This window comes from Clupea harengus, chromosome 12 (genome assembly GCF_900700415.2).
Source record: "Clupea harengus chromosome 12, Ch_v2.0.2, whole genome shotgun sequence".
Classification (NCBI taxonomy): Eukaryota; Metazoa; Chordata; class Actinopteri; order Clupeiformes; family Clupeidae; genus Clupea; species Clupea harengus.
This window is the reverse complement of record NC_045163.1, coordinates 13261255-13283572: the sequence shown is the minus strand read 5'-3', so window position 1 is coordinate 13283572 and position 22318 is coordinate 13261255. Positions and strand designations below refer to the sequence as shown.

Sequence of the window (22318 nt, the reverse complement as noted above, 5' to 3'; positions counted from 1 at the left end):
GCAGGTGCATTGGTGGTAAGGTTACCATGGTAACTCCTTAAACAAAACACTGTAAGTCATAAAAGTCTACCTGGTTACAGGGGGAAGTTGCACCGTCACCTTTATCAAGACAGTTAATTTATGAGAGAGAGATAGAGAGACATAGAGAGAGAGAGAGAGAGAGAAAAAAAAACCTAAGCAACCTGAGCTCAGATCCACTGGTGGAGGTGAACATCACATCAGGTGAACATCAGGTGCAAGCAGACCTTGTGTATTTTAGTTTTCCGTGTTAAGATATTGGATGGGTTGGAAATAGCATCAGTGGCCCATCTTCGAAAGAATGCCTCAGCCTTGGACCGCTTCATTTTTAGACCTCCTGAATGCTTTAAAGATAGCAGGACAAGATCTTTCACAGGGTTTACTTAACAAAGATTCTAACCAAATTGTTCCTTTTTTGGGGGGAACTGTTTTTTTTTGCACACTACACTATATAGAGCTTGTACATCTGTTTTCCGGTGACAGGAATCTCTAAGAGACCAGTCCGAATGTGCACCAGCTGAAAAAAACATGCCATGTTGAGGTATTTAATAATTCAGCAATACCATCAGCTGTTCCATTTGACACCCAGAAATAAAAGTCTTGAGAAACTGTCTTACATTTTCAAGCACGGCACTGCCAACCCCATGGTGGAATAAACATCAGCCAGTGTTTCATTTGTGGACAAAATGTATACCAGAATGTATACCGCTCTACGGCAAGGATAAAACCAACTCCCGAGAGATGGCACCATGTAAAATGCATGAGTACAGCGAGTTAAAACGGTGAGGAACATTGGTCGGGAGAATGCTTTGACAGAACACATGGCGGATGGAAATGGGAAACGGATGCTGGGTCTCTCCGACACGAATGGGAACGTAAACAACCGGTGGCACATCCCACAACTTTCTCACTCAGTCGTACTGGAGTGGAGTGGTGGTAGGGAAGTGCGTCTTCTTTTTCTCTCGTTATAATAGGAGGCCCTGAATCACCATGGCAAAAGCCATCTGAAGAGGGGGCAACACAACGCAACGCAACAAAACGCAACGCAACGCAACACAACGCAACACAACACAATGCAGCACAATGCTGACCTTAAAACAGCCTAGGTATACACTGGTGGAAAGTAGAATCTCTGGGTAAATAATTGATGCACAGAATAATGCACTCATACACACACACACACACACACACACACAGTACATTGCATAAGCCCATTCATGTATGAATTACACAACATGGAGCATGCTGAAAACAACCATGCAGGTCATGCACCAGGGCAGTTCCGCCTGGGAAATGTCTGGTCTCGTGGCTCTCAGGGGGCTGTGGGTCAGCACACACACACGCCTGCGGTGGTGGCGGCAGTGGCCGTCCGGCTGTGTGTGTGTGTGTTTAAATGAGTCCCGCTCCTGGCATAATTCTCTCCTCACCAATTACTGTGAGGGCCCTGAGTGTTGGCTTGCTCACCCGGCCCCGAGGGGAACTCTCTGTTCCTGTGTAAAGCTCGGCGGAGCTGACACACATAAGGTGTCTCCTGTTTTTTCTTTTTTACTCTCTCATTCTCTCTCTCTCCCTCTTTCCCAAACTCTTCTCTCCCTCTCTCTTTTTCTGTCTCAGACAAATGTAGGAGGGCTGCCACTGTCAAATTCGTGAAATCTACACTGACTAATAGGTTATGCTCAATCACCTGCACTGTAAAGAGGCAGAAACAGAATTTGCATTGAATGAACTTCAATAACCTGTTTTACACATACTTTAAAATATTTATAATCGGCAAGTGATCCTTTAAAGCCATTACGTCTCCTGAATGACATTCAGATTCTTTGGTGAACAACGGCGAGGATGCTGATGTCTCAACACTACACACAGAATGAGCGAGGGAAAGAAAGAGAGGGGGAGAGAGAGAGAGGGGGAAAAATCACTTTGAAGTAAAATATCACAACACTCGCCACGAAATTCTCTGCATGCCGGCAGTGACTCAGACATCAAAGGGACGTCCTGAAACCCCGGGCGTGTTCTCCGAGCCGAGGCGCGCTGCGCCGCGGCCGAGCCGGCGAGATGGATGGATGTTCGACACCCACCGGGGCTCCTGCCAGGCCGAGGCCGACTGAAACGAGCTCTGGTGGCACAGGGCAGAGCCCGCCTTATCTGCTAAGGGACGAAGGGAGGTACGGAGCTCTGAATCGTGCTGAGCGACGGCCACTCAGACACAAAGAAAAAGTGCCACACGCTTAGCAAAAAAAAGGGGGGGAAAAAAACACATCTGACTCAACAAGAAAAAAAGATGATGTTTTTCAAGGCCTGTCTTTCCCTGTCTCTTTTTTTCCATTCTTTTCTGTCTTTCGACCCCGGTGGGAAAAGAAACATGTTACATCACTAAGGACCGCCAACTCCAAGAATCGCTCCATGCATGAGAAACTCTTCTTCTTCCTCCCCTTCGTCTTAATATCTCATCTCCTTGGCAACAGAAATCTTTGCAAAGCCAGGGGGGCCCCTTGTTACAAAGGAAGACAAGCAAGTAAAGGTATAGGCTACTCACTGTATGAAGAGTTACTTCTCTGATTCAAAACGAAATGTAGTCCAATGAGGGGGAATTCCCCCCCTCCAAGGTCTTTCTAACTGTCACTATTCTCTTCTCACGAGTTTACTTGTTTACATGACACTGAGAGTGTCTGCTTTTCGGTTGATGCCAAGGGAAGGAGAGATGTGAAGGAAGGAAGAAAGTGGCAAGAAAGGGAGTTTTCCACTGGTCAACGTTCTCCAGACATGGCGAGGATGAGAGCTGTGTGTGTGTGTGTGGGTGAACATGTAAAAGAGAAACACAGGACAAAAATGTAGAGAAGGGAAGTAGAGAGACACAGAAAAAGAGAGAGAGAGAGAGAAAGAGGGAGAGAGTTTGGGAGAGCAGAGGGGGAGAAGGGAGGCCCAGGCAAATGGCCATTTATGACCAATGTTTTAGTTTGACATGGAACAAAGAAACAGAGGTAGTCTAACATGCTCTTTACACTGAATTCAAAATGGTGCTATTTACAGACATCAGTGAACGTAAGGACCTGTGTCACCAAGTCATAGGTCCAATATGATATCTGAGATATCACCTAGTCACAGGACCAATGGGATCAATGGGGTGTGAGCTGAAGAGGTGGACTCACCCCTACGGCCTCCAAGACCTGCTTGACTGCGTCCGCTGCATCACGTTCACTATAGTAACCCTTTTCCACCACCCTGTGGATCACACACACACACACACACACACACATAAAGCATTACACATGACAGCCAAGGAGCCACCTTGAAGTATGAAACTGAAATTCACTTTCTAATTTACACTTAATCACTGACTGCTAATAGTGTGAGATGGGAGACAACATATGAAGGGTGTGTGTGTGTGTGGGGGGGGGGGGAGTAAGCAGCAGCGGCACTCAGCTTAAGTGAGTCATATAAAAGGTTACCCACTGAGAACGGATTCATTCCGATAATAACACAGCTTTCTGTCATGGACTCGTTTCGTGATCCTCCAGTCAAAGCTGATAACAGCCTCTCTCACAAGAGATTGCAAGTTTGCGTTTGTATTTGCATCATGTAGCCTCTTTGTTGTCTTATGGTAAAACATTCATAGCATGTAATAGCATAATAGTCTTATTATGCCCATCTCTGGAGGAAATGTATGTATGTATGTATGTATGCATGTATGTATGTATGCATATATGTATGTATGCATGTATGTATGTATGTATGTATGTATGTATGTATGTATGTATGTATGTATGTATGTATGTATGTATGTATGTATGTATGTATGTATGTATTGTGGTGCCCCAAGCTGCGTTTGGGTTCCACTTGGTTCAAACGTGGGTGAATTCCCTTTCCAGGCCTATACAAGGCAGACTTTAGGACCCTGCGGAGGTGTTCTGGGGACTAGGCAGGTCGGGCTTTCCCTAATTGAAAGCTCACCTGCAGATTGTTTGACTAGTGGCTGATCAGTGCCAATCTAGTCAAACAAAGGGTTTAAAGTCAGTAAGAAGGACTGACGAGAGACAGAGGGGAAGGTGCCGGTTGCACTGGGTGCAAGCCGGAGGGTTTACCCCATTTTCTGTTATGTTTGAATACCTTTGTTTGTGGTTTAAAGCGTTAATAAAGAACGTGCTTTTGGATAATTCCCTTGTTGCGTCTTGCTGAGAGCTGGGCTGCGACATATGGTCGAGAATGCGGGCACAGTGACCCAGCTGAATGAAGAGAGGGGCACATTGACCCAGCTGAAGAAAAAAAGATGTGGACTATGGATCCGGCGATGGAGGAGTTGTTGGCCACCATCTTGCAGGGGCAGCGGACACTGCAGGGAGCCCTGCTGGAGCTCTGCAGACAGGCATCGGCCGATTCATCTGATGAGGACCAAGAGGAGGTCGTGGAGAAGCTGACCCAAGGGGCAGAGGGACTGAAGGTAATGCTTACTGCCATGAATGAGGGAATGCAGCGTGAAGCTGGTTACCAACCGCATGGAGCGGCTAACACTGTCCAGGCCTGGGAGGCTCTACCAAAAATGGCCAGGACCAATGAGCGTGTGTTCCTGGGTGAGTTCATCGATGAAGATGACGATGATGATGATGTCGTTGATTATGTCGATTATGAAGGTGAGGTCAATGATTATGATGATGAAAATGCCGATGAAATCGATGATGTGGATGAAAATGATGATGTCCATGAAAATCATGTCGGTGATGAAGCTGCTGTTGACAATGCTGCTGATGATTGTGAAAATGATCATGATGAGTCCGAGGAAGAAGTCCCTCCGCGTAAACAGGCAGCTCCAGCCAATGCTACCCCTGCAGCGCCAGCAAAAGAAGCTGGTATGATAAAGGCTAAGGAAGAGTCTGGGGAAGACGACTTCAACAGCCAAGAGGTAGGTGACCTTGAGAGCCACAGAGGTCAGCTGAAGTCTCTCATGGAGCGCGAGACAGAGGAGAAGGAGAGGGCTGTGAACGCTGAGAAGGAGATGCAGGCCAAACACGACCAGCTGAGGCAGCTCCAGGTGGGATCAGACAGTCGTATGGCAGAGCTGTCGAGCCAGCTGAAGACCTTTGAGTCTGAGCGCGCTCAGATGGTGCAGGTGGCCCGCTTCCTCAGCCCTCAGCCTCCCTCAGCCTGTGTCAGATGGAGTGTGAGAAACGCCAGAAGAAACTCGAGGTTCTGACTAAGGAGTTTTATGAGCTGCAGTTGTCATCAGAGAAGCGTGTGGTGGAGCTCCAGGCTCAGGTCAGCAAGCAGCAGGTCAAACTGGAGACCTACGAGAGGCTGGAGCAGGAGCTGGACGACGTCACCATGCAAGCTGCAGAGATGGCCAGCGAGAAGGAGGCTGAGAGGGTGCTCTTCTCCTACGGCTACGGCGCTAATGTGCCCACCACCGCCAAACGGCGACTCAAGCAGAGTGTTCACCTTGCTAGGAAGGTCCTGCAGCTGGAGAAACAGAACACACCCCTACGAAGAGACCTGGAAAAGCAGAACACCCAGACCGGCAAAGTGTCCAAAGAGCTGGAGGCAGCCAATCAGCTTATCCAGCAGGCCCAGCAGCCCTACAGCTACCTGAGTGAGACAGTGAAGCAGAGAGACTGCCAGATCGAGAAACTGAAGGAGTGCATCACCTCACTGGAGGAGGAAGTCAGTGTGCTGAAGGAGAGGACCCTGAAGAATGGCGGAGACGGATAGCAAAGATGTGCCCGAACACGCCATGCTCAAGAGTAAGCGACTCTACGCCCTGCCAGAGGTGGGCGATTGCTTCCCTGAGGTGACGCATGTGGAGCTGAAGAAGCTGGAAGCAAAGGCGCATTTGAATAGGCAGCTTGCCTTAAATAGTCAGGAGTTGGCAACTGGGGAAGCAACAGAAGACGGGGAAGACACTGGCGTGGTCTCCAGTGCACAACGGGAGAAGACGGAGAAACCGATGGAAGAAGAGACAAACGGCAGGGTAAGTAGATGGCTCCTAAACTGCCACACTTGTAACCTCTCTGTCGTTCTCAGACCAGGATGGCGCTGTGGAGACCCAGATGTCCTGTCCTGCCGTGAAGCCTTTTTGGCCTCATTTATCCTGCTGTGGACGTCAGGTCGCGGGAGAGGGATATGTGGCATATCCCTGGGGGCTCGGCTTCCACATCACAAAATGGCCGCCATGCTACAACCTGAGGCACAGAGACTGAACCCTCAAAAGGAGAAAGAGAGGAAGAGAGTCCACGACCGGAAGGGGGAAGGGTAGACCCCAAAGCCAGAACAAAATGGACAGATGAACTGGTTACTGACACGGAAAGTACCAAAAGTTTGAGACTGGCTAAGAAGACCCTGTGGTCAGGAGAAATGGACACTTTATGTTGAATTGGAATTTAAATTGTGGTGTTTCTCTGTATGTGCTTTTTTGGGTAAAACTTGTGTTTTAGGTTTAAAGACTTTAATTAAAACCTTCCTTTTAACCCCCAGGAAGGGGCCTGAAGTTAAGTGGGAGGGTATGTGGTGCCCCAAGCTGCGTTTGGGTTCCACTTGGTTCAAACATGGGTGAATTCCCTTTCCAGGCCTATACAAGGCAGACTTTAGGACCCTGCGGAGGTGTTCTGGGGACTAGGCAGGTCGGGCTTTCCCTAATTGAAAGCTCACCTGCAGATTGTTTTACTAGTGGCTGATCAGTGCCAATCTAGTCAAACAAAGGGTTTAAAGCAGGGGTCTTCAACCTTTTTCAGCCCAAGGACCCCTTGGCTGAGAGAGACAAAATTTGGGCCTGATATTCATATAATTTATTTGGAACTTAGTGTCAGTCACACACACACACATTCCCCTACACATGTTTGAACAGAATTACAAATCATCTGTGACACACAACTCGTTTCAATTTATTCTGTTTATTATTGACATTTTTTCTCCCTTACAGTTAGCCATCTCTCTGTATTCAATTAGGGAGGGACAAAGAATTGAGTAGCTTGAGAAGCTTAAGTATGGATGAAATAGCTCATACCTAGTGAGATCTGACGTTTGAGAATTCATCATTCATGTCTTTGGCAACAACATTCTCCTTATGAAGCATGCAGTGCATCATACATGGCTCTTGCACCGTCTGTGCACATCGCAACACATTTTGGCCAGGGTATATCATGTTCACGGAAAAAATTGTCGATCACTTTGAAAATCTCTGAACTTTTTTTTACCTCCAGGCAGCTGCTTACAGAATAGAAATTCCTCCTGCATCTCATTTTGGTCGACAAATCACAAAAAAGCTAAAAGCTGAGCGACATTTGACACATCGGTGGATTAATCTAATTGTAGTGCAAAATAATCTGCCTTCGGGAGTTTTCCGACTAGTAGTGCCCTCACATCAGCTGCCAATTCATCAATAGGACGGGCATTGGGATGCTTTTCAGTTTTTTTACGTACTCATCCCCAAACATTGTTTTGCACATATCACTAGCTGTTGGCAATATTAAACTTTCCACAATTATGTATGGCTGTTTGGTCTGAGCGACACGTAATGCAACTTGATAAGAGGCTTTTAAAGCTAGCTCGCACACTTTGGCTGATTGTCTCATCAGGGTCTACTGGCCCTCAAAAGATTTTAAACGGGAAATATTAAATGTTGTTTTTCTTTCAAGTGAGCGTGGGTTGTCTTTGAGTGTCGTTGCAGCTTTGATGGTTTCATAGTTTCGTTTGATAGCACGGAAGAGCAAACCACGCACACTGCTAATTCTTCACCATCGGTCTCTGAAGGCAAACTTCAGATAATTCTCTGAATATTTACGTGTTTTCTCCCGTTTGCGCTTATGGCTGTTCATGGAAGGGGTCTTGGCATCCTCTGAAAGTAGATCATCTGAACCGCCATCAGTGGTGTCTGACGAGGAGCTTTTGTTCCGAGAAATTACAAAACGATCAATTATTTCAAATTGTATGGTTATGGCAGGTAACTTCTTTTGGCACCAGATAGCTAAATGTAGCTAAAAGTGCATCTGTTGCCATTATGATCAAATGATCGCGTGAAGACTCATGGGTAGCCTATGTATTATTTTTAAGGAATAGAAAGCAATTTTTACGTTCTGTTTATGTAGTCTTTTGGACGTTTTTAATTTTTGGAAGAGGGAAAAAATGCTTCAGATGAAATAATTTGGCGGACCCCCTGCAGTACCTCCGCAGACCCCCTGGGGGTCGCGGACCCCCGGTTGAAGACCTCTGGTTTAAAGAGTCAGTAAGAAGGACTGACGAGAGCGAGAGACAGAGGGAAGGTGCCGGTTGCACTGGGTGCAAGCCGGAGGGTTTACCCCATTTTCTGTTATGTTTGAATACCTTTGTTTTTGGTTTAAAGCGTTAATAAAGAACGTGCTTTTGGATAATTCCCTTGTTGCGTCTTGCTGAGAGCTGGGCTGCGACTGTGTGTGTGTGTGTGTGTGTGTGTATACCCCAATTACTTATATATAATGTTGCTTATAAACGTGTTACAAAGACACCTTATGACAGTTTGTAAATGTTAAACTTTTAAATTGTCATTGTAGATTTATATTTGTAGATGTGTGTCTGTGTCTGTGTGTTTGTGTGTGGATGTGTGTTTGTGTGGATGTATCACATCTCCATTATAAGGTGAGGCGTAAACAAACCTGTCGAACAGCTCCCCACCGGTGACGAGTTCAAGAACCAAACTGATCTCTGCTGGGGTCTCAAAGATCTCTTTCAGCTTGATCTGCGAGGAGGGGAGAAATAAAAAATCAAAAGCAATCAAAGTTCTATGGCATTCACAGGAGTAGTTACAGAAAATGGCCTTTGATTTGGTTTGATGGGTATGACACAGCGAAAGACTAACAAGCTTTTTCTTGCAACGTCCTTGAAAACCCTTACAATGTTTGGGTGAGATAGTCGCAGTAGAACGCCAATCTCTGTCCGTACAATCTTCTTGTCCACCTGCATGACGGAGAAAAGAGAAAGCTGTGAATCAAAGACGATCGACTCCTCTTGTCTTCTGAGATAATTATAATACGGAGACTGGTACGCTTCAAGGCACACTTCACACTGGCATTTGACAAGGTAGGAAAATGCTTCACCAAAGACAAGTGGAAAACCAAAACACTGATCAGTTATCAAAAATAAACACAGAATAAGACAGAGAGAGAAAGAGAGAGAGAGAGTCTCCTCAGTCATTTGAACATCAAGCCACTGTTGTCACAATTCTGAGAAAAAGACATGAGTCTCTCTCTCTCTCTCTCTCTCTCTCTCTCACCCTGGGGGCACTTACTGTCTTCTTCAACAGTTTGAGGGCGTAGGGCTTCTGAGTTCCTTTCTGTCGGCATCTGTACACCACCGATGTTGCTCCCCTGTTCAGAAAAGGGAACCACACAAAACACCCCAGACTCAAACACAGCCATCAAAAAACGAAAAAAAAAAAAACCTCCTAAGTGGCAGCCGGCAGCGTCTGGGTTCACATTGCTGCCACGCTCCACCGAGGCGAGGAGCGATCGCACCACATTACAGCGATGTTAGACACGGCCCAGATGATCTGTGTATGAAGGCTGACAAATGTAACACCAATAACCATGCAATGAGTACTATTTTTTTTTCTCAGAACCACAATCTTGAGTAAATCATGGTTATGGGCACAATCCCACAAGGAACGATTTTGAAAATATAAAGCTTAATTACAGTGAATGTCAAGCTCAATGGAAGAATTGACCCCACGAAAAGCGTGGATGAAGGGCGAACGAATCAGGCTTGGGAAAAAAAAGAGGCGCATTTCTACTGACTTCTGCAGGAAGTATAAATGAAAGTAGGCCACTGGCTCATTCACCTAGGCCAGGCGGTCCATGTTAATTAGCTGAGATTTTCTCACTTAATTACAGCCCCCGGCCTACAGACACCTTACAGGCAGTCCCCGTCCCTCCAATCTCTTTAAAGTCCAGCCGAAGAGCCCTGGCACAGTGTGTGAGCATGTCCACTGCCCACAGCTTGAGTGGGCACCACTGGTGCCAGCGATGATAGGTGCAAATCAGTTGTGATTCATAGTCAGATAATGGTATATTAGGAATAGCTATGAAGGCATAAGAAAAGAGTGGGGCTTGAAGGAGAGTGTAGAATTGTAATGTCACACTTTAGGTGGGGAGGTTTATTTAGGGGGTAAGGGTGCTGTTGATATCGAGGGTGGGGTAAGCATATCTCCATCCAAATGTGCAAATGAAGGAGGATCGGGTTAGACAGCTTGGCTAATGCAATCAAGAGGGCTGGGAGGGGGAGGATCCCTGTGCTCAGAGACAAGCATCTGGGCTCCCTTAGGACGGCCAAGCAGGGACAGATTCTCAGCATTACGGAACCAGACCACCACTCTCTCTCTCTCTCCTCTCTCCTCTCTCCTCTCTCTCTCTCTCTCTCTCTCTCTCTCTCAACTCGCTCCCCGTCTCTTTCTCCTTGTATCGCTCTCTGTATCCCTCCCCCCCCTCTCTCTCTCCTCTCTCTCTCTCCTCTCTCTCTCACCTCTCTTTCTCCTTGTATCGCTCTCTGTATCCCTCTCCCCCCTCTCTCTCTGTATCTTCATTTCATCCCGCATTTGCTTGCTTTACCTTCCTTATCCCTCTCTTCTTCCCCCTGTTTGCATGGGGTATTATGGAATTACACAGCAACCCCCCCCCCCCCCCCCCCTCTGTCTCTCTCAGCCATGCCATCATGGCCAGCACATACATTGGGACACCATGATGCAGTGAACATACATTGGGACACCATGATGCTTATGGCCTCAATCTGCTCCAATTCAATAATTACTGTGTCCAGCAAGAGAGAAAGGGATACAAAAAGAAAAACAACCAGACACAACCAGAATTCACCATACCACCACCCCCCTCCTCATGAGCCTCTTCATGTGTAAAGTTACATAACTAAGCTTAGCGTGCATTTGGGGGATCAAAATATCAAATACATATTATCAGCAGGAAATGGACCAGGACCAAGAAAAGTCAATTTGATGTGGCAACACTCTTCCCTCCCTCCCCCTCTCTCTCTCTCCTTCACTCTCACCATCTCTCTCATCCTTAAGCCCATCCCAGTAAATCTTACAATGCCTCATTTCATTAGGTCATTAAATCTTAATGCCGTGCTGTGCAGAAGGATCTAGATTAATAGGGGATCTTTGCTCTTTCTCTGATGTATGAGAACAAACGTAATGGCCATGTTCCATCTCAGAAGAACTGGGCTCCCCAGAGAAGGATGTCTCAACATCAGACAAACTGATGGCGTACTAGCCAAACAACAACACAACACAACACAGCACAGCAGAGCCCAAAAAATATCACCAATAATTGCCTCTGTCTTTTATTAATATGACAGAAGGATGTGTGCGTCAGCGCATCAGCGTAAGAGTGAGAAAATATTCATTTCAACTAACGTCAGCTGCTCAAAAGATACCAAGGAATATTTTCTCCTTTGAGTGAGGTCCCATCGTGAAAATATGAAAATAAAAGCCAGAGGGGAAATCAATAAGACGCTCTCCTGCTGGCTCAGAATCATGATTCCACCATTCATGCTCGACCCCCCTCTCCCATCTTTCACCATCAACTATGGGTTTAAAGTTAGAAGAAGCCGAATTTTCATTTTGCCAGTTCACTCGCATGGCTATGTCCCCCATTGAGGTGAACCAGTGGAGGCTAGAGAAGGATTTGTGCTGTTTCATTATGAAGTGATTACACCCAGCTGATTATTCTAGATGGGCCTTGTTTCAGAGACCGCCTGGGCTTTTTATGTCGCCTAGAGGCTAAGTCGCTCTGAGACTTGCTGTGTCATCTGCAGAGATCCAGTCAGAACACACACACACACACACATACACATACACTCTCAAACACAAATGCACACACTCAAACACACACACACAGACAAATGCACACATACACACGTGGGAGAGAGGGAGATGAAGCTCTGTGTTGGAAAGGGGGAGGCAGAGAAGGAGAGAGAGAGGAGGGAAGGGGGGAGAGGACAGGGGACAGTAGAATGAGAGGACAGGATTCAGAAGAAAGCAGGAGAGGAGAACGGGAAGAACATCTGAGATGAAAGGGAGATGGAAGGGAACTACAGGCTGACGTAAAAAGGCCAGAAAGAAAGTCAGAGGTGGACAGATAAAGCACTGGAGAGGGGAACAGGAGAACACAAAGCCTTCAGATAGAGACGGAGAGAAGTGGAGGAGAGGGCAAAACAGGCCCCAAGGACAGGGGACATGAGAGGGAATTAGGAGAGGACAGGAAGAGACCAGGAGAAAGAGGAGAAGAGGAGCCCTTCTCTTCTAGTAATGATTTAACAGGACTGATGGAAAGCCATCAAGCAGCAGACCAGACCACTGTCTTCGCTCATGAGCAACAGTTCCCGCCACTAATGACCAAAAGCCAATCGAAATTCATCATGCTAACAACATTACCAGCATACGAGGGACAACCACTGCAAACTGACCCCGCTGTTGAAAGCTTGTGGGTAGAAAAAAGCCTCTGCAGTAAAGAGGCAAAACACTCTATGAGCAAAACAGTGTTGGAGATTGCACATCAGCCTCCTAAAAAGATGATTTATTTAGCCTCTTAAACCTCAAATGGTTGAAACATTCTGTGTGGCCATGTATTGATTTCTTGTTTTATAAATAGATTGAGAGATATTCTAGTATTTTTTATTAATTATTTTTGATTGAAATACATGTGTCACAAAGTTTTATCACGTTTTATCACAAACGAGGCTTCAAAAGTCTTCCAGCAATACCACACCGGAGAGACTGGAGAGCGGATCATGTCTTTATCACATGAGTTGGTCTAGACGCACACACCTCTCTGTGTCTGTGGATGACGCAATACAGGATACACACGTGAAAGTCTGGCTATAACACCTCTCACATACAACTGTGGACATTCAGGAAAGGTTCAGTGTCCGGATATCTGACAAGGGGCCCTTTCGGAAGTGTGTGGATATTCAAGACAGGCTTCTTGTCTGACCTAGACACCCCACCTAGAGCTCTTCAGGACATGTGTGGACGCACAAGATAACCGTGATGTCTGAACCTCTGGCTAGAATCCATTTTGTGTATGGATATTAGAGGAAGGTGTTACATTAAGGGGAATGACTGTACTCCCTTTGGACTGCTAGTGGATTTTGTTTTTGACCTTTGTGAGATTGTCTACAGTGGATGTTCAGAAATGACCAAAAAAGACAGAGTTTTATATTGTATTGTATATTTATCTTGTATATTTAGTAAGGTTATTATATGTTATTACATGTAAATTATGTTCAGAGTACTTGTACAGAGTGTATGTCATGTTATGTTATGTTATATTATGTTTGCTATGTTATGCTATGGTAGGTTGTTGTGTGGGGCCTTGTCCTAAGAATTTCAGTGCCCAGTCTGACCCTGTGTCATTCTGTGCATCTGACAATAAAAGACTTGTAACTTGTAACTTGTAACTTCTGGCTGTTTAGGTGACATGTTTTGAACATCCAACTAACACATTGCATGTCATTTGGATTCGTCTTGTGGGTAGAGAACTCTCGCTGTCTGTGTTCATTGTGAGTCACAGCAGGAGTGAAACCTCAGTACAACCACATCCCGTTACAACTCTCAAACTGTAGAGTAGGCTAGACCCTGTCAAATACAGGAAGCAGAATACAGGATGCAATGCATAGATGTAATCACAGAGATGGAGCGGGTCTATTAAAATTGCAATTAAAATCCATCTCCACAACGGCTTAAATGTTTTCACGTGAACACATTTGATGTGAACTAGCACTAAACAACGAGATTGATTTCAAACCACTGATCAGGGAATAAAGGGATTACAGTAATTACTTTCGGTAAGACTTCACACTCAGACAAATTACCTCACCAGTAGCCATTGACATGACAGCAGCACAAATTGAGGGGGTAACACACTCCGAGATGTCAATGAACTAAAAATCCCACATTACCTCAGCTGAATGATCATCACGGTGATCTAACTGATCTATGATTACAGCAATGCAGATAAAGAGATGATAAGCCAGCGGAGTCTTTAAGGTGATGTCTTACAGCGGAGTCAATTAGATCCCTGTTGATAAAGATGGTGCCAAGGTAACAAGCAGGCAGTGGGTGGTCGGGGAAAAAATCAATTGGAAAAATGTACTTTGAAGATAACAGGTTTTTAGCAAAAACATTTTAACCATACTGTCAGAATAGGTAAGTAAAACAAAAACCTAAAGTACATTTAAAATATATAATAATTAAAATATATACTGTATATATTTTTCATAATGGATAGGAGTTATGAGACCAATATGAATATGACCATTAGACCAATATGAACTATCTAAAACAATAAATGCCCAAGTTCTAGCCAAATACCTCCTGCTTAGCCCCCAAAATTTCCATCCTGATAATTGAAAGCCAGCTTATGGTTTCAGCACTATTCGATTATAAATGACCTGATTTATCTGTGTTGCATAACCAAAACAGGAAATCCTCTTACTTTTTTGACAGTTGACCTCACTGCTGAATAACCAGGGAAATTATATTTCTTTGAGTGTGTTTCCCCCTGTAAGCTCAGACTATAAAAGAGCGATGCTTTCAAGCACCTATGTGAAGGTAAGTGTGAAAACGCAAAGACATATGGCAGCATATGTACACTGATGAGAGTTGTATTGAGTGTGATGTCATAATGAAGCCTGCTTCAACCAAACTCAAAGTGAGGGTTGTCAGTGGAACACAACGGTAATGCCACAGCCTTGGCAGTCAGCACTTGAGGCGAAAGGAGGGAAGAAAGAGAGGACGCAGGCATTTGTACATTACACAAGCTGCTCCTGGTTCAGTCTCCTACATGCCCAGAATTACATAATCACAGCAGAGCAGAGGGGAGAGAGAGGGATGGAGAGAGAGAGAAAGAGATGGTGAGACAAGACAAGAGAGATGGAGAGAGAGAGAGAAATGAACAGAGTGAGAGGGATAAAGAGAAAGATGGACAGGAGAGGGAGAGAGAGAGAGAGAGAGAAAATGAAGTGAGAAGGAGAGAAAGGTGGAAATAAAGAGGGAGAGAGGGTTGTAACTCTTTCTCTCAGGAGCTCAGCATCATTTTCATTATGCATTCAGACTTCAGGACCCAAGAGCTTGGCCTGCCTCTGCTCTTAGAAGCGCTCAGAAACTTGTCCGGAGACCCAGAATTATAACTATAACTACAACTTTTAAATTTAGGTCTTTTCTCTAAATAAAAACAGGACAGCTCAAATTTGGCTGATATTAAAGACTCAAAACTAACAAAGCTGTTTGCCTAAGAACCCTATTGTTCACTGAATCCTCTCGAAATCTATATGCACTGTTTCATTTTCATTTTCTGGCCCAGATTTAAGGGTTTGCACAACTGTTCAACTCAGAGAACATCATATGGCTGGTTTGAACACTTATGTATGTCAGAGGAGCTGTAGCTGAGATTAAGGCACATCTCAAGTCATGTTACTTTCAGGTAAATGCATAGACATGAAATGCTCCCTCAATTATGGCATCCTCTCAACATTCACTATTACTCACAATTATGTGTATCACACATCACTAGAAAACAAGTCTTCCTCAGACTTCTATCACCTACTGCTACTGCCTTCTTGTCAAATATGAATCAAAATCGTACCTGTAGGTATCTAACAGACCCAGATTTCACTATGTCTAGACTTGAAAGTCGACCTGGGAGGGAGTGAGCGAGAGCGAAGCCTCTGTGACAAGCCCAGGTGTAAGTTATAGAAGTGTGAGATGCAGGGGTCATCATTTTTTGGGGGAGAGAGTGAGAAAGAAAAGAGGGGGGCCTCAGCAATAAATTCACAACCTCTGTCAGGAGTGGATCGATTGATGGTCCTTTCCACCCACTCAGGATGCAGTAACCAAGCCTACGGGGTTTCGGAGCTGGAGAGGCTCCAGCAAGGGCTGCAACAGTAGACGCAGGAGGCAATTCATCAGGCCAGTCTGAAGAGTACACAACTCGGGTGCACCGCCCAGGGCTGCATTCAAACAACCACCAACCGCGGCCTACCTATTCATTACTGATAGAGTATTACTTTGACAGATGAACACACCATTGTCTAAAGTGGAAAATCTATACCTCTTGATGGAGATGGGACATCAGCATATTGTGACTGAAAGGTCAAAAGAAGTGATTCATTGTTGGAAAGTTGCCTGGGATTGAAAAAAAAAGAGGCTGAAAAATATTGCAAGCTTTGCACAGTATTGGGGATGCACCCCCCTCTGCGTGTTTTCGTTAACTGACTAGGATGGCTAGCTAACCTTGAATCAGCTTAGCCTTGGAGTGCATAGAAAAAAACTGTGAGGATACAGACAAGAGGAAGATAAACTCTCTGTCAGCATTCTCACTGGATAGATTCACTGTGCCAAGAACATTCTGAGATGAGACAATCTGTACGACTATTTGGGACTCTATGTGAATATCTGCCTGTTAAGTTACTTCAAAACAAACAAAACCCCACAGTTTTATAGCACCCACTTAGTCCCCACAAATGCAGCTTTACAAAAGCACACCAACCAACACACTTTTTTTTGGTCTCAGTGTGCCTGAAATTGGAGAAAAGCATTTTCTAATCAGGCAACATAAGACACCAGCACGGATATGACCAGAGAGGATGTGGCATTCTCAGTCAACAAGCACTTCCATTCTGGGTATCATGGATATAATGGTCAAAGCCTCCTGGGATGATCTTGTAGGCTGTCCAAATGCATTCTCACCAAATGCATTCTCACAAACAATCTACAATCTAACACTTAAAGGGCCTCATGGTGCACATATGACCAAGAGCATAGAAGGTAAGCTTGTGCCCATTGCTCAATATTAAAGGTGCAGTGTGTGGGATTTAGTGGCATCTACATCTAAATGGTGAGGTTGCAGACTAAAACCAACTGAATACCCCTCCCCCACCCCTCCCTTTCCAAGCGTGTAGGAGAATGTATGGTGTCCATTCTGTGCCAGCAGCTACTTGATGTTATCGTCTACGAGTAGCCATTAGTAATAGTAGCCATAAAATGTCAAGTAATGAGATTACTTTAGATAGATATTTAGATATTGTATTTAGTTATTTAAGTCTGTAAAACTATAGGTCATAGCCTCCATGGACTTTAAATTGTGAAGTTTGGCTATGTTATTGTTGGCTGACATGAGCTCCAAAGCTTTTTTATTTAACTTTACACTTTTATGGGCAATCATTTTCAGCTGTGGGCTGTTGTGTTTTGGGTCCAAATAACAAAGATAAATTCTAGTTTTGGCGCATTAATGTAAAAGTACAATCCTAGTAGCAATATTTTTTTTTTCAACATTGACATGGGGTGAAAGGTTACTTGTGTTGGTGGCTATTCCCATGGCCATGTTCTAGCTAAAGCCATCAAACAAAGCCAACACATTTTGTTAGATTGGTAGGCTAAATGACCTGTCCAGTAAACTGGAAAATTCAGCATCACTCTGAAAACATTTGTCCATCACATTGGCATCTTCAACATCACGCTCCCTTGCATTTTCTTAATAATATGTATGATCTGCCATTTGTCATAATTTGGGTTCTCAAACTTATCACAACACAAAATGGCTAGCCAGCACCAGCCACCACTGATTCCTGTTCTTTCTTCTTCCTCTTCTTCCAACCGGCACCACCAAATTAAAGTCACCACTTCAATGTAAAAATGCAAAAGGCCCTCTCTAGAGGCAGTGTTGTCATGGTGCGTTCCAGTTGTAAGTCGGTATTTCCCGGTTCTAAATCGGAAAATTCAACAGGAACGCCCCCTGAAGTTGGAATTCAAACTCGTAAAGTCAGACGAACCTTACCAACCTCGACTTACGAATCCAAGAAGGCTGCCCCCATGCATCCACTTAATTAGCACTTCTGTCTTATTTCTGTCTCATTAACTCAGTCGTACACACAGTACTGTCCAACTTCTATCTGTGGACATGTTGATACATTGTTTGAATGTGCAAACTTCTGCGTAATATGTTGTTATCAACTGGTATTGCTAACATCTGGTAACAATTGCTAACAACATCAACTGGTATTGCATTTGTTTTCTGACTTCAACATTTGCTTTCCGTAGTCAACTCGGGTGTGACGTCATTCCCAGCTCTGAGTTTCAGCTTCAGAGGTAAATGGAACACATCATCAGTTCTGGGCTACTTTAGAAACATGGCGGCACAACATGGTGAGATCCATGAAAGACGACCCGCTCCCTAAGCTTCTCTAATCTAATGAAAGCACGATTCGTAGATGCAGGTGATTATGAACTAATACAAATGTATTGATTTATGGATTATATAAAATTACAAAATGTATGGATTACTACATTCCATTTCTGCCGATAGATCCCCCTAAATCCTACATACTGCACCTTTAAAATTTGGGAACACAGACCTCAGAAGGCAGTTGAACTCCTGTCCTTTCATAGAAGAAAGGCTTCTGAACACAGACAATTTTTATTGTTCCTAAAAACATGTCCCAGTAAAGTAATTTTAAGACACACACTTGTAGTGTGATGAAAATAATAATATATGTTTAAGGTTGACATTGGCTCCAACCATATCAACTCTACCAACCTATATTGATATTATATGGCTGCTGACAGTCAGAATAATAAAAAATTTAAAAAAAAACAATGGAGCACTTTGAGCCCATAGAAAACATTTGAAAGTCTTGGTCAAGTCACACACTGCCTAGAGACAACTGATGGGCAGGACCATAAACACTGCCACTATTAGTCAGAGTGATTCACCGATGACTGGAAGTCAAGACAAGATACTTCATCTTGGACTGTGACTCTGACAGTAAGTATGGGAGGTCAGATTGAGATGAGTTGCCAGTCTTGGCAGCTGGTACTGGCGATAAATACAATGCAGCGTGACAGAGGAAGTAGGAACATGTCCTCCGTGTTAGATTTTAGACACACAAGTGCAAAGGCATGCATTACATTACTTGTGCTAATGCAGATGTCATCTCTATAACATGTACAGCGCTGCATGTATCTAAAAGTGTGTGTGTGTGTGTGTGTGTGTGTGTGTGTGTGTGTGTGTGTGTGTATATGTGTATGGGGGGTATACCCTTCTTAATGCAAACCAATTGGACAAACAATACTTAGTGTATATGTATGTGTTTGTGCATGCAATTACCTTTATTAGGTCAACTGTCTTAATTTTTATGTTATTAGTATGTACGTTGCTTGCGTGTCAGTGTGTGTGTGTGTGTGTGTGTGTGTGTGCGCGCGCGCGTGTGTGTGTGGCTTAAAAGAAGCGTTGAGGCACAATATAAAGCAATACATTACAATACATGCTTGATAACAACCATTATTATTCTGTGAGAATGGGCTGCTACACTCAAACGCCCTGCCCGACCGGTGGAAGCAATGCGATACATTTCAACGGTGCTTGTAAGGCAACTGATCCTCACTACACAGAACGGTGTTAACAGCACTCACCGTCCCAATTCGGACTCCAGCTCATAGTAGTCTGCCAGCGTCTCCTTCTTCGAGTCATCTATCCAGTATTCCGGAGTTGCCCCTGGTCTAGACGAGGGCATAGTGAGTCCCCAACGCAATACAATTATCCTTCTTGGCGTCTCCCCTGAGGCGATTCACAGCTTGGTTCAGTTTCAGGGGATGTGGTAGAGAACGAGTTAGCCACCTATAAGGTAAGACAGAAATGAAGAGAGAAAGAGAGAGAGACATCGCCGTCTAACAACATCGTAAAACAACGCCATGAAATTACGTCCAAACAGAGAATGCAACCTACTTAAAACAGGTAGGCTGTCTGGAAAGCTGCACAGAGTAGGCAGACCTAACTGAGTGCAATTGTCAGCCGCCAGCTCTGAGCCCTAACCATATCGCGCTCCCTGAAATGCAAGGCGAACGGGTGTGAGGAGGTAGGGTAGCCCGCCTGTGTTTCTGCTCGGTTTCCACCGGGTCTTACTTTCGCCTCTGTAACGCGGAGACACTTATAGGCTACCTGGAATCACCGCACGTCACAATAACATAATTACATAATATCATGTTCTGAGGAGTTGTCAATGCTTTTGACATCCTTTCACTGATTGTCCAAATGAGGTATTTCATAATGTTTAAATAGGCGATTTATTCTACTCTTTCTCAAATATATATATATATTTTACATAACTAGGCAATGTATATACACTACAGAATAAATAATATGCAGATGCAATGACGAATAGTCATGTTTTACTTTTTTTCACATGGTAATCACTCACAAAGTAACGGGTCTGTATGCAGTTTATTTATACTACCAATGAAGAATAATAATGTCCTTCATGATCATGCTCAACATAAATATATGTTAAGAAAATTACCAGTGAATAAAAGAAACAAACTTATAAGATATTTCATCTTAATGAAATAATATGCTCAAGGTTCCCCCACTCACCTTAAAACAAATAGGTCCTATACATTTTTATATTAAAATGGCATATGAATATAGTTCCATTGTTTCAACATGGAGAGAATTATGGAAAACAAGTATATTTTTATTATTAAAAATATAATGGCACAGAAAGAAACACGAAGGCCAATCGCCCTCATGGGCATGGATCCACCGTGCCCTGCATGGCTGGTCGTCCTTTAAGACTCAAGCCAAGCATGGCTGTATGAGCCACCACACAGAGAAGCCATCTGCTCAGAGGCTACCTGCTCTGTGCAGAATGCAGGCCAATGTGAAACAGAACAAACCTCTCAGTTCCTCATGTGAAACTTACAGTGGAGTGAGGACACCACACCTCCAGGTGTATGGGACTCCATTTTGATTGTACCCCTTATGTTTGCGGGTCAGGTGCATCCTCGTGAGGCATGACTTGTTTAAAATTCAGTTTTTGAATGTGCTAGATATACGAGTGGTGATCTTGTGATCATCCACATTTGCTGGGGTCCTCACTACATCAAGGAAACATAGGATTGACAATAGACCTCAGAAAGATCACACAGAGTACATCGGTTTTGATGTTCTTCTCACACTTATCCATTCAGATGGCACTGTCATTGTTTTCCCCTCCTCCCCTAATCAGACACGCACTCAGACGAGCTTCATCTCGCGACTCGGCCAGCTTTTTTGGCAGAACAGCTGTGTCAGGGACATGCTGGCCCCATTCTGCTCCAACCCATACTGATTCATCTGGCAAGTTCCGTGGTGTGTCCTGCCCCAGAATCATGCTGGTTTAATTCTGCTCTCCTGAGGCAGAGCTCACAGCTTGAAGTTTTCAGCCTCAATGCTGGCCTGTGCCATTGCTAAACGAACTACATTCAAATAGGTTAGGCCCGTAAATTTAAGATGTAGTGCAATCTGTAAGGTTCCTGCTGGTATGCTCAATGTCAAAGCAATGTGCTGCTTGATTAAAACATAGCCTGCCTTGTATGACGTAAATAAGACCATCTATGCATTGGCATGGAGTAAGCACACAAGTTGGAGTGTAAATTTACATTTAGCAATTGTGACAGTGTTTCAGTTGTAAACACAACCAGCATTACCACAGAGACCATGTTGAGAAGTACCTTCCACTGTACAACAAGGCTTTTACAGTGGGTTTTAGGTCACTCAAGTTTTAAAGTGACAGTGCAGCAGAAGTGTAGGAGCTTTTAGTTTGCCACTCCAGGGACTCCACAAACAATGCACAAGCATTCTGACTCTGTCTCTAGTCTGCTGCCTGGGCTCTCTCAGCATTTAGCCCACACAGTGGAACTAGAGGCATCAGTAAAAAAATGAAAATGTTTTAACTCTGTATTGATGTACCACTGTATTAGTTTGATAACAATTAAGATATCTGATTGTTTCATCTGTTGTTTTTGTTTTTAAACCTTTTGACTGTATTTTGCTACCTCTGTGAAGCACATTGTAACATGGATTTTGAAAAGGGCTCTATAAATAAAGGTTATTATTCGTATCAGCAACACCAGCTATTTGGGAATCCAGCAAAGGACTGAATGAACTCATCATGAGCGCCATGACAAAATATATCCGTCATTGCAATTATACATCCTGACACTGTGACTGAAATATTTGATACTGGCATATGGTATGATATGATATGACTATCATAGTGAGAGTAGGCACCCATATTTCATGACAGTATGTCAAAGACCAAAACTGTCATATCGCCTATCCAGAGACAGGATGAAAGCACATATATTATGCCCCCCCCCCCCCAATGGCATAATTTATACTAAGGAAAATAATTCTATGTTGAAAGGAAAACAGAGAAGTATTTGAAAAATAAATTGACATCATACACAGGCCAATTACCATTCAATATTTATATTACACAGTTGGCACAACACTAAAAA

General features: G+C 44.1%; 1 protein-coding gene across 1 annotated transcript in view; it reads right to left on the bottom strand.

Moving 5' to 3' along the window:
* The window catches only part of camk4 (calcium/calmodulin-dependent protein kinase IV), a 30142-nt gene extending 10204 nt beyond the window's left edge, over positions 1-19938 (bottom strand). The window contains exons 1-6 of the mRNA XM_012817040.3: positions 19767-19938; positions 19454-19658; positions 9266-9344; positions 8872-8934; positions 8634-8716; positions 3168-3240 (exon numbers count right to left, since the gene is read on the bottom strand). Coding sequence (XP_012672494.1) covers positions 3168-3240; positions 8634-8716; positions 8872-8934; positions 9266-9344; positions 19454-19554 — 399 coding nt within the window. The 5' untranslated portion in view covers positions 19555-19658; positions 19767-19938. The remainder of the gene's footprint in view (positions 1-3167; positions 3241-8633; positions 8717-8871; positions 8935-9265; positions 9345-19453; positions 19659-19766) is intronic.
* Positions 19939-22318: the final 2380 nt, after the last annotated feature.